This window comes from Peromyscus californicus, unplaced genomic scaffold (genome assembly GCF_007827085.1).
Source record: "Peromyscus californicus insignis strain IS unplaced genomic scaffold, ASM782708v3 Scaffold_10__1_contigs__length_136768540, whole genome shotgun sequence".
In the NCBI taxonomy this organism is placed as follows: domain Eukaryota; kingdom Metazoa; phylum Chordata; class Mammalia; order Rodentia; family Cricetidae; genus Peromyscus; species Peromyscus californicus.
The window spans coordinates 12,527,640-12,539,537 of record NW_026294391.1 but is presented as its reverse complement, the minus strand read 5'-3'; the positions used below and the strand labels follow the sequence as shown (position 1 = coordinate 12,539,537).

The window sequence follows — 11,898 nt, the reverse complement described above, 5'->3', positions numbered from 1 at the left end:
TGCAAAAGCCTACAAGTATAGAAAATGACTGTTCCCCTCTGTCTTGCTTTTCTCATCTGTAAAATGAGAATCTTGATAATACCTATGTCCTAGGGTTAAGATATAATTACTACTACTGGGGAGGCGGCTCAGGGTAAGGGCTCCTGCTACCAAGCCTCACAAGCTGAATTTTGTCCCTGAGATCCACATGGTAGAAGGCGAGAAATGACTCAATAGAGTCTGAACTCCACATGTACACTGTGACACATGTATGCCTGCGTGCACACACACACAAACAATCAAATAATACATCTTAAATAAATAAGCAAACATAATTCCTGGACCAGTAAGATGGTTCATCTTGTACAGTCCCTTGCCACCAACGCTGATAAACTGAGTTAGATCCCTAGGACCCACAGGGCATATAAAGAGAATGGACGCCTACAAAGTGTCCTCTGACATCCACACATATGCAGCAGTACCACTGGCACACACACACACACACACACACACACACACACACACGATGAAAAAAGAAACAGAATTACTAAGCCGGGTGCAGTGGAAAACACCTGTAATCTCAGCACCCGGTTGGAGTGTAGATTGGGCTACACAGGGAGACTACCACAAAAGAAAAGAAGAGAGTGAGGGAAGAGAGAAAGAGCTGTCAGTTATGCTTAGTCATGCAATCAATAAACGGGCCATTTTAATATGCTATACATGCATGTTCAATCAAAAAATATTGACACAGCAAATATCTATATAACCATTACTTATTGAACAGCCTATTTTGTCTCCACTGCCCAGTAGTGCTAAAAACTGTCATAAATCACACACACATACACACACACATCACATACATGGCTCAGCTTCTGAACTATACTTTTTTTTATTGTTGTGCTGTTTTGTCTCGGTTTGGTTTGGTTTTAAGACAACCAAGTCTTGCAATGTAGCCCAGGATGGCCTCAAATTTGTAATGATAATACTCCTTTCTCCCAAGTTCCAGGATTAAAAGCTTGTGCCACCACCCATGGCTGTATTCTATTTTTAATTACTGTAGATTTATAATGAGCCTTGATATCAGATACGGCAAGTCTTCCCATCTTGTTTTTTTCCCCAAAAGGTTTTGGCTTTTCTTGGTCCTTTGGATCTCAAAGATATCAATTCCAAAGAAAAATATGCTGAGATTTTGTTTGGTATAGCCAATGCAAAATGCCAAACCAATCACTCTGGGAAAAACTTACATCATCACTAGATGTTATATATTTCTCCACTTTATATCCCTTTGATATTTACTATTTGACTCTTTTTTCATAGAGATAATGCACATGCTAGTTTTGTCCTAAGTACTTAAAATTTTGTTATTGGAAAATGACACCATTTTTTTCTTATTTTAGCTTTTGCCTGCTTAGTGCAGGTATCTATTTGGTGAACTCTTAACCAGTGCCGTTTCACTTGCCAGCCTCTGGCTTACAAATATCCCATTTGCTCCCTGTTCACCCTCCCAACTGACACTATTATTCCCCGCCCCCTGACCTTAATCCCTCTAAGGCTGGAGGAGGAGAGAGGGGACTGTGTGCAGATGGCCCTTACATCTCCAGAGGAGGATGTCGGAATCTGAAGGCAGGAAAGGTGAGAGCAGCCATCCACCCCTGAAGACCCTTGGAGTCACCCTGGGCTCTGGTCCACCCTCACCCTCTCACCTACCCACTGCCCACCTGGATCCTACTTCTGGAGAGTCTCTGGTTCCCCAGAGTATCATCACCCTCTTCCTGCCCTAGCCACCCCTTAATAGAGCTTCTTTGCCACCTGATCTCAGATGCACCACAACCCAGCTCATATGCTATCCCCAATAGCCCCCCAACCTTATTCATAGCCTTAGTTCCCAAATGAAACCCTGGCTCAATCCTGACCCTAGCACTCAGTCCAACTCAAACTCCAAATCCAGCCTCACTCTAAACCTTAATCTAAACCCTCCTAACCAGAAGACAATCCCCTACATGAGACATTAGAATCCAAACCTCACAATGGCTACAGACTTTATCATGAACTTGAAGGGCATCTAACCTCTAGACGCCAGTACTGCTACTGAATGATTTTCCCTGGCTGTCCAGAAATAGCACAGACCCCTTTTCAAATTTCTATTAATTTATTTTTATAAGTATATGTATGTTTGAGTTTATGTATGAATGTCATGTATGTTCAGTGCCAGGAGAGGTGAGAAAAGGATGTCAGATCCCCTGGAACTGGAGTTATAGGAGACTATGAGCTGCCATGTCGGTGCTGGGAACCAAACTCCCCTCCTCTGGAAGAGTGGAGTGTGCTTTTAACCACAGAGCCACCTCTCCAGGTTGAACAGACCCTTTTACAAATACAGAACGAATACAGAGAAAGAGCATACAGCTGATGTTGTTGATAGTCAGAAACCCTGGTTTGGCCACTTCAGCAAATTACTAACTCCTTTCAATTTCCTCATTTTCAAAATAGTAATAATACTACCTACTAGGCATTCTTATGACTAGTGAGCTCAATTACTCCTCACAACACCCTTATAACGCAGGCAACCATTATTGTCTTCCCCATTATACAGATAAGAAAATTGAGGCTCAAGAGTAATCCCATAATTTACTCAAGGCAATCCACAACTTCTAAATAGTAGTCAGAATTTGAAATCAGACAGCTTATTTTTTTCAAATCTGGGGATCTTAACCAGGCCAACCTACTACCCATCTCAGAAGCTGAAACAAAACCACAGAATCTTGATACTGAGGGATGAAACCCCAATGAAAAATGCAAAGTCTACTCAAAATTTATCCCTCACTTTAATCCCAATTCCAAGCTCAACTCATTCAAATACCCAGCTTCAACCCTAAATAAAAATCTCAACCAAACTCCATCCTTGCCTATATCAAGTAAGACTAAGCCCACTCTGACCCAAAATCCACCACTCAAATTTGACCTTTAGTTGACGTGCACTGCATGGCGATCATCCAGCCAAGCCCTGCCTTGCTTGAAAACACTCTTACCTCCATTCCTCAACAAAACTCACTCCACCCTAAACTTGATTCCAGCATTGATTCTTAACCCTCAACCCTTAACCCAAGCATCCTCCATTTCTCCATAGCTTTCCATGTTCTTCTTCCTTTAAACAGAGGGATGGGATTGGACAAGAAGTTGCCATAACTGTCCTATGCCATCCCTTCCCTGACTCTGTTTCTCCACAGACACCACTCCAGAGCCCAGTCCAGCCAATGGGACAGGCCCTGGTCCTGAATGGGGCCTGTGTCCTGGGCCTCCAGCCGTGGGGGCTGATACCAGTGGGGCATCAGGCCTAGGGACCCCAAAACGAAGGACCCAGCATAACAAACACAAGACTGTGGCAGTGGCCAGTGCCCAGCGATCACCTCGAGCACTCTTCTGCCTCACCTTAACCAATCCCCTTCGGCGGTCCTGCATCAGTATTGTCGAGTGGAAGTATCCTAGGAGACTCTGGGGTAAGGATTCCCAGGGTATGAAGAGTCAAGGATTAGGTCAGGCCTGGAATGGAGGAGGGCTGAGATTACCAGGGACCAAGGATCAAATATTGGGGGAAAAAGATTCCTGGGGTGGGACTGGATAGCTCAGTGGTAGAGCATTTATTTAGTGTATTAGATGCCCTGAGTTCAATCCAAAGCATTACGGGGGGGGGGGGGGGAGGTCAAGAACTAGAATAGAAAGGGAGTCCAGAGAGATGACAGCCACCAGGATCAAGCACTAAGCTAGCCATACCTGCATATACCTATAACCCCATAACTCTGGAAGCTGAGGCAGGAGAACTGAAAATTCAAAGACAGCCTGGGCTACATAGCATGATCCTGTCTAGAGTCAGGACTGGGTGGAGAGGGCACCAAGGGAATGTGGGGGTTTCAACGTCACTCTTCCTGAGTCCTTGACTGTGTTCACCTGAGACCTTTTGATATTCTCATCCTCCTGACCATCTTTGCCAATTGCGTGGCCCTGGGAGTATACATCCCCTTCCCTGAGGACGACTCCAACACTGCTAACCACAACTTGGTGAGGCCTACCCCATCCCCAGCCAGACTGCAGTCCCTTAGAGCCACAGCTTAAGCCACCCAGCCAGGCCCCACCCCTCCCGGACCTACCTTACTCCACTCGGTTCTGGCAAAAATAACCTTAACCTGTGCCCACACCCACCCGGTCTGACCCTGCCCCAAATGAGTCCAGGTCTTCACGCCCCGCCCCCGGCTCCGCCCTCAGGAACAGGTAGAATACGTGTTCCTGGTGATTTTCACCGTGGAAACAGTGCTCAAGATCGTGGCCTATGGGCTGGTGCTCCATCCCAGCGCCTACATTCGCAATGGTTGGAATCTACTCGACTTCATCATCGTCGTGGTCGGGTGCGCATTTGCAGGGGGAGGGGCACCCCACCCTAGTTTGCAATCCACTGAATTCTGGGGCTCAGGGAAGCGACTGACTCAGACAGCCCCTATTCTGCAGCTGAAATCACGAATATTAACATATATAAAACCATTTGCGTTTCCAGTTACAGAGACTTGTGCTTTCTGAACAGAAAGGAGGGAAGGGGCGGGAGCCAATGGTCTCACTCTCCCCTCCCCGTCCCATGCTCCCCAATCAGGCTGTTTAGCGTGCTCCTGGAGCAAGGACCCGGGCGGCCAGGCGATGCCCCGCATACTGGAGGAAAGCCGGGAGGTTTCGATGTGAAGGCACTGCGGGCATTTAGGGTGCTACGGCCACTGAGGCTGGTGTCTGGGGTCCCAAGTAAGTGCATACGCCCCCGACCCCCGAGTTGGAGGTGGGGCTCCAGGCCCAGAGCAAATGCGCTGAGCCCGCCCATCCCCGCCACAGGCCTGCACATTGTGCTCAATTCCATCATGAAGGCGCTTGTGCCGCTGCTGCACATTGCCCTGCTGGTGCTCTTCGTCATTATCATTTACGCCATCATCGGACTCGAGCTGTTCCTCGGACGCATGCACAAGACGTGCTACTTCCTGGGATCTGGTCAGCCACCCCCTTTTCACAGGACAGGACACGCCCCCTGCCCTCACTTCTGGGGCCCCCTCTTGCTTCTAGAAAGCCCACTCGGTTTTGCAAGACTCGGTCTCTAGGCTCAGGTTCTACCTCTGTATAGTCAATCCCCACCCCTATATTCAAGACTCCGCCCTAAATACCAGAATACAACTCTTCCGTCAATAATGGCTGTGCAGGTATCCCAAGACTCCACCCACAGGACCAGTCTGCCTAGCTGCATTTCAGACTTCAAACTCCACGACTCGCCTTTATAGGCACTTATGGAGACCCCTTTTCTCTGCCCTCTTTTCGAGACCCTCATACTCACAAGATTCACTGTTATTTAAGATTCTATACAGGATTTACACTTCACAATTCCCGGATCCATATTGGAAGGACTCAGCTTCCCAGTGGTTCAAGTTAATACCTCCAGGGGTTTGGCCCTAGCAGAGGAAACAAGAATTACTTTTGCTTTTAAAATATCTGGGGCACTAAAACAAACTTCCTATGAGGAGGAGGCTGCAGAGTGGCAAGGAACTAGTGTGTGACTTTCCTTCATAGCCCCGGGCTTCAATTTTTCTGTAGATGTGGAGGCAGAGGAGGACCCATCGCCTTGTGCGTCTTCTGGCTCTGGGCGTTCATGCACGCTGAACCAGACTGAGTGCCGCGGGCGCTGGCCAGGGCCCAACGGTGGCATCACGAACTTTGACAATTTTTTCTTTGCCATGCTAACTGTGTTCCAGTGTATTACTATGGAAGGCTGGACAGACGTCCTCTACTGGGTGAGGTGAACAAGCCCTCACACAGCGTGGGGGCTGCACCTGCCCTTCTTTCCCAGCTCGGGTTGTCCTGTCTGCATGCTATGAGGGAAATATGCTCTCTCTCCAGATGCAGGATGCCATGGGGTATGAGCTACCCTGGGTGTATTTTGTGAGCCTCGTCATCTTTGGCTCCTTCTTTGTCCTCAACCTTGTGCTTGGCGTCCTAAGTGGGTGAGAAGCCCGGATATTCTCCCCTACAATCCTCTCCCACCCTTTTGTGCTGCCAAATTCTTTTAAAAATCAGGAAAGACCTCTTGAGAAGGTGTTGATAGTATTCTTTTTTTTTCCTTTTTTATTAAGAAATTTTCTATTCACTTTACATACCAACCACAGACTCCCCTCTCTTCCCTCTTCCCACCCCCAGCCTTCCCCCCAACCCACCCCCCATCCCCACATTTTCCAAATCAAGGTCTCCCATGGGGAGTCAGCAGAGCCTGGCACACTCAGCTGAGGCAGGTCCAAGCCCCTCCCCTCTGCACCAAGGCTGTGCAAGGTGTCACATCCTAGGCACTGGGCTCCAAAAAGCCCACCCATGCACCAGGGATGGATCCCGATTCCCCTGCCTGGGGGCCTCCCAAACAGTCTAAGCCATAGGAACAGCCAATGCAAATGCTTGGAGGCTAGAATGCCCTTGGCATATCCAAAGAACAATTAGAAAGTCATTGTGGCTGGGGTGGTAAAGATAAGGTGACTGGGGTGACTGCCCTATGGAGTCTTCTCCCCTCCTCCTCCAGGGAGTTCTCCAAGGAAAGAGAAAAGGCAAAAGCACGAGGTGACTTTCAGAAGCTTCGAGAGAAGCAGCAGATGGAAGAGGACCTTCGGGGCTACCTGGACTGGATCACCCAGGCTGAGGAGTTAGACCTCCACGACCCTTCGATAGATGGCAACTTGGCTTCTCTTGCTGAAGAGGGACGGGCCAGCCATCGTAGGCAATTCACATCTAAGCTAGCTTCATTCCCACCCCAGATGTGATTTGCCCTCCTGAGACTCAGACCAAGCCTGCAGCCACCCTAGCTTTGCCCCAGATCTGGGTCAGGACACAGAATCTCAACCCAGACTCAGACACAGACTCCAACTAGCCCCTTCTCCCCTAGATTTGACCCTAATTCTGCCTCTGGGCCATCCTTCCCAGTTGGCTCTATCCCCACAGGACCACAGCTGTCAGAGCTGACCAATAGGAGGCGTGGACGACTACGATGGTTCAGTCACTCTACTAGATCTACACACTCCACCAGCAGCCATGGTGAGAACCAACCCGAGAAGGGACAGGGTAGAGCTGGGGTAGTAGACAAAGGGAAAAACCAAACGTGGGACCTAGGGTCTTGGGTCCTAACCTCTATCCTCACTTTGCCCACAGCCAGCCTCCCAGCCAGTGACACTGGCTCCATGACAGACACCCCAGGAGATGAGGATGAAGAAGAGGGGTCTCTGGCTAGCTGTACACGCTGCCTGTAAGGGATCTCAGCCCTTGAACCCTAAGTAGCCCAAACCCCCATTCTTATTTTAGCTTCAAATCTTGACCTCAGTCCTGACCTCTAGTCTGGATGCTGATTCCCTCAGCCCCTTATGACACCCCATCCCTTTCCAATCATTTCTAGAAACAAGATCATGAAAACCAAGGTCTGGTAAGTTGTGAAAGTTGTGCAGCCTTTTGACCCCATGACTTTGAGACCGGTCCACCTCCAAGGACCATGTGACTTCTGGGCTCCCCGACCTGAACCCCTGGGCTGACCTAGGCCATCTCAGTGACGTGATGGGCTCTCCTCTGCCCAGCCGCCACTTCCGCAGAGCCAACAGGGGTCTCCGTGCACGCTGCCGCCGGGCTGTCAAGTCCAACGCCTGCTATTGGGCTGTACTGCTGCTCGTCTTCCTCAACACGTTGACCATCGCTTCGGAACACCATGGACAGCCTGTGTGGCTCACCCAGACCCAGGGTGTGCCTCCGCTTGCCAGCTCTCTTCTTCATCCCTTGCTTCCTCCACCCACGAAGTTCAAATGCAGGCTCTCTAGGGAGTCTTAGACCCCAGATATTATCTTCCAATCCGTATGAGTGCAGAAACATTAACCTGCCCTATCCCACCCTGCAAACCACACTTATGTGGTACTTACTGCGTGCATCAGTCTCTAGTATTTCACATGTCCAAACTCAAACTGTATTCTGCCAGAATCTTAGTACCTAAGTACTAAGGCCAGCCAAAGGTCCTGATCACCACAGCACTGATGTTAAGCAACTAACCCCAGGACTCAGCTCCCGAGGGGCAGAGCAGGAATCCTAATCCAGGCTCTTAACATCATGCTATCTGGACAAGTTAACCCCTCTGTGCCTCAGTTTCCCCATGCACAAAATGGAGATAATGCTAGCTATCCATGGCCTGGAGTGGTTGGGAGGATTAAATGAGATCAGCTTAGAATATTGTTTGGCCCACATCGTGTCACCTGTTGCTATCATTCCTTGCAATCGAAACCCCAATTTTACCACTGATCCTGCTCCTAACCCCACCCCAAACCAGTTCAGTCCTAAAGAAACCCTAGGTTTGGAGTTGGGGGTATGGTTCATTGGTAGAGAACCTGTGTGAGCCCCTGGGTTCCATCCCCAGAACTAAAAACATAAGACATAAACATAAAAAAATAATTTGAAAGTAATAAATCCTAGATACTAACTGTACCATTGAATTTGGAGTTGTCTTGGACTCACATAGGCTGACTCTGGTCCCCATCTCAATTCTACCCTCTACCCCAGCTCCAAACCTCACTTGCTCTGACCTACAAATTCACCTCAGTCCCTAACCCCAATTAAACCCTAGCCCACACCTGGCTGGCTCCCTGCTACCCCAAGATCATGCCAAGGTTCCTGGCTTCCTGCATGTTGCCATGGCCAGCTCAGTCACCCTTCCTGCTCTCCCTACAGAGTACGCCAACAAAGTGCTGCTCTGTCTCTTCACGGTGGAGATGCTTCTCAAACTGTATGGTCTGGGCCCCTCTGTCTATGTTGCCTCCTTTTTTAACCGCTTTGACTGCTTCGTGGTCTGTGGGGGCATCCTAGAAACCACTTTGGTGGAAGTGGGGGCCATGCAGCCCCTCGGGATCTCAGTGCTCCGATGTGTGCGCCTCCTCAGGATCTTCAAGGTCACCAGGTGTGTATACATGGGGCCCAAAATGCAGACCTAATTCCACACCCCAGCTCTGAAGATAATTCCATCAGCCTCATCATTCATTTAGCAAACATCCATTGAGCACCTACTGCTGTGTGCTGACCTTCTAGGCCCCAGGGAAACACCAGAAAGCAAAGCAAACACAAGTTCCTGTCCTCATGGAGAGGAGAGTCACCTAGGGATAGTGCCTCTTCAGTCTCCATACCATTTCCCGACATGACTTTACCCCCAAGCCCACCTCCATGCTCATCTCCAGTCCCAGCCACACTACCTTCTCTAAGCCCAACCCCAACTACATGTCATCCACAGGTCCACTATCTAACCCCAAGCCCAATCCAACCTCCTACCTCAGCGCTAACTCCCAGCCCTAGCCCCATCCCTGACCACCAACCACAACGCCTCTCTCAATTGTCTGATGCATGCCTACTCCTGGCCAGCAACCTTTCTCCAACTGCAACCCCAGTTATTGCTCTCCCCACCCTCGAGCTCCCCTTTATCCCCCCCATACCAACCTTCAACCATAACCTTCTCCCAACTCCTCCAACCCCAAATCACCACAACCCCATGCCCAATTCATCCCAGTCCCAACATGAAACCCAATTCTATCTGTAACTCCTCCCTACTTTCACCTCCCACCACACCCTGAATGCCAACTCTAACTCCAAGCTTAGGGGTCCCCTCCTTTCTTACTCTTACCACACTTTGATTCCAAAAATCACCTCCACCCTCAGCACCACAACCTATTTTAACCCCATGTGTCCCAGTGTATCCCAAGTTGGAGGCCTGCCTGGCTCAGGAGTCTACAGGGAACAGAACGTCAACCCTGCTCTTTCTACCTCTGCTGCAGGCACTGGGCATCTCTGAGCAATCTGGTCGCATCCCTGCTCAATTCCATGAAGTCCATCGCATCCTTGCTGCTTCTCCTCTTTCTCTTTATCATCATCTTCTCCCTGCTTGGCATGCAGCTGTTTGGGGGCAAGTTCAACTTCGACCAAACCCAAACCAAGAGAAGCACCTTTGACACCTTCCCCCAAGCCCTCCTCACTGTCTTTCAGGTATGGCCTGGAGACTCTGAGGGGCGTGTGTGGTGGGGTGTGGGGTGTGTGTGTGTGTGTGTGTGTGTGTGTATGTGTGGTGTGGGGGGGTATGTGTGTGTGTGTGTGTGTGTGTGTGTGTGTGTGTGTGTGTGTGTTAGTTAGTAGGACCTGGAGCTATAGGGGGTCCCAAGAACTTTTTGATGACTTCCTACCCTCAGATCCTGACAGGTGAGGATTGGAACGTGGTCATGTATGATGGTATCATGGCCTACGGTGGCCCCTTCTTCCCAGGGATGCTGGTGTGTGTTTATTTCATCATCCTCTTCATCTGCGGCAATTGTATCCTCCGAGCTTTGGGAGACAGGACAGAGCAGGGTGAGGGGTGGAGGGGAGTGCTGGGCAGTCCACAGGCAGGCGCATCTCCATCTTTGCAGCCTGAGCTCACTCCAGACATCCTGTTGAACGTGTTTCTTGCCATTGCTGTGGATAACCTAGCCAGCGGGGATGCAGGTACTGCCAAAGACAAAGGCAGGTGAGCTCCATCTCCAAGACATCCTTTCCCTACGATCGCTGACTTGGCTCTCACATGTGCACATCCTACAGGCCTTCTTTGTGCTGGCAGTTCCCAGCTCCAGATACAGGCCTCATTCATTCATCCCTTCAACATGAATTTATTGAGCACACACTCAATAATTTTGTGCTGGGCCCTGCTGCAAATGCTAGGGAGACCGCATGGGTTCAGGCAGACAGAGTCCTTGCTGTTTGTAATTGAAGAAGACAAACAAACTACAAGAAAATAGATATAAATTTTTAATTCCAGCTCTCAGGAGGCAGAGGCAGGTTTGTTTATCTGTGAGTTAGAGACCCTCCTGGTCTACATAGTGAGTTCCAGTCCAGTTATGGATTGTCTCAAAAAAAAAAAAAAGAACATGTTAATAATAAGTAGTTAAGGAACAAAAAACAGAACAAAGCCACAGTGAAAAATTAAACCAAACCTAGAAAGCCATACCTATATTCCCTGCATTTGGAAGGCTGACGCAGGAGGATAAGGAGCTCAAGGCCAACCTGGGCTCCACAGTAAGACTATAGCAGACAAGGTTCAATACATTTGCTCCTTTGAAGTTGTGGTGGTATCAGCACATTGACAACAGAACCCCATGGCTTGGGACCTAGCTGAGAGGAAGAAAATTGACCTGTTTAAAGTTCTGGTTTCTACCCCAGCGCCATAAACAAGCAAACAAAACCCACCAGTGAGGTAGGAATGCAGCAGAGGGAGTGGTAGAAAACATGGGTAGATGTTGGGAGGAATAAAAGAACCAGACTTTGATCCTGGGTCAAGATGAGATTCTGGCTTTTGTTCTTGGTGGAGAGAGGCAGGAGAGTGGTGGGATTTCGTGGGTTCCTTCTGTGTGCTGTGAGGATAGACTATAGGCATTGGGAACAGAAGCAGGAAGCCCCAAGAAAGGTCTGTCCTGACAGCAATGTCCACCCAGCTTTACCCATCTGTTCCCACCTACAGAGAGAAGAGCAGTGAAGGAAACCCCCCACCAGAGAACAGAGTGTTGGTGAGTTCGAAGCCTGGGTGTGCTGATGCACGCCTTTGATCCTAGCACTTGGAAAGCAGAAGCAGGGGAGTGTCTATGAGTTTTAAATTAGCCTGCTCTATGTAGTGAGATCCAGGCAGCTAGGGCTATATAGTAAGACCCTGTCTTTAAAAACAAAAAAAGGTGAGGGAGCCGGAGTTAGGAGTGCTTGCTGCTCTTCTAAAGGGACTGAGTTTGGTTCCCAGACCCATGTCAGGCAGATCACAACTACCTGTTATTCAGGTCCAAGAGTTCCAAGGCCTCTGGCCTCCAAGGTCACTTGCATTCACATGCACAT

The 11,898-nt window shown here is 49.2% G+C and overlaps 1 protein-coding gene across 1 annotated transcript in view; it reads left to right on the top strand.

Annotated features, from left to right (window-relative positions):
- The first annotated feature begins 63 nt into the window (after window positions 1–63).
- The window catches only part of Cacna1f (calcium voltage-gated channel subunit alpha1 F), a 31,411-nt gene continuing 19,576 nt past the window's right edge, over window positions 64–11,898 (top strand). Inside the window, exons 1-15 of the mRNA XM_052743500.1 lie at window positions 64–1,753; window positions 3,927–4,032; window positions 4,237–4,376; window positions 4,616–4,998; window positions 5,593–5,789; window positions 5,896–5,999; window positions 6,563–6,753; window positions 6,979–7,071; window positions 7,186–7,279; window positions 7,427–7,453; window positions 7,602–7,762; window positions 8,737–8,962; window positions 9,828–10,035; window positions 10,236–10,356; window positions 10,468–10,549. Coding sequence (XP_052599460.1) covers window positions 1,587–1,753; window positions 3,927–4,032; window positions 4,237–4,376; window positions 4,616–4,998; window positions 5,593–5,789; window positions 5,896–5,999; window positions 6,563–6,753; window positions 6,979–7,071; window positions 7,186–7,279; window positions 7,427–7,453; window positions 7,602–7,762; window positions 8,737–8,962; window positions 9,828–10,035; window positions 10,236–10,356; window positions 10,468–10,549 — 2,300 coding nt within the window. The 5' untranslated portion in view covers window positions 64–1,586. The remainder of the gene's footprint in view (window positions 1,754–3,926; window positions 4,033–4,236; window positions 4,377–4,615; window positions 4,999–5,592; window positions 5,790–5,895; window positions 6,000–6,562; window positions 6,754–6,978; window positions 7,072–7,185; window positions 7,280–7,426; window positions 7,454–7,601; window positions 7,763–8,736; window positions 8,963–9,827; window positions 10,036–10,235; window positions 10,357–10,467; window positions 10,550–11,898) is intronic.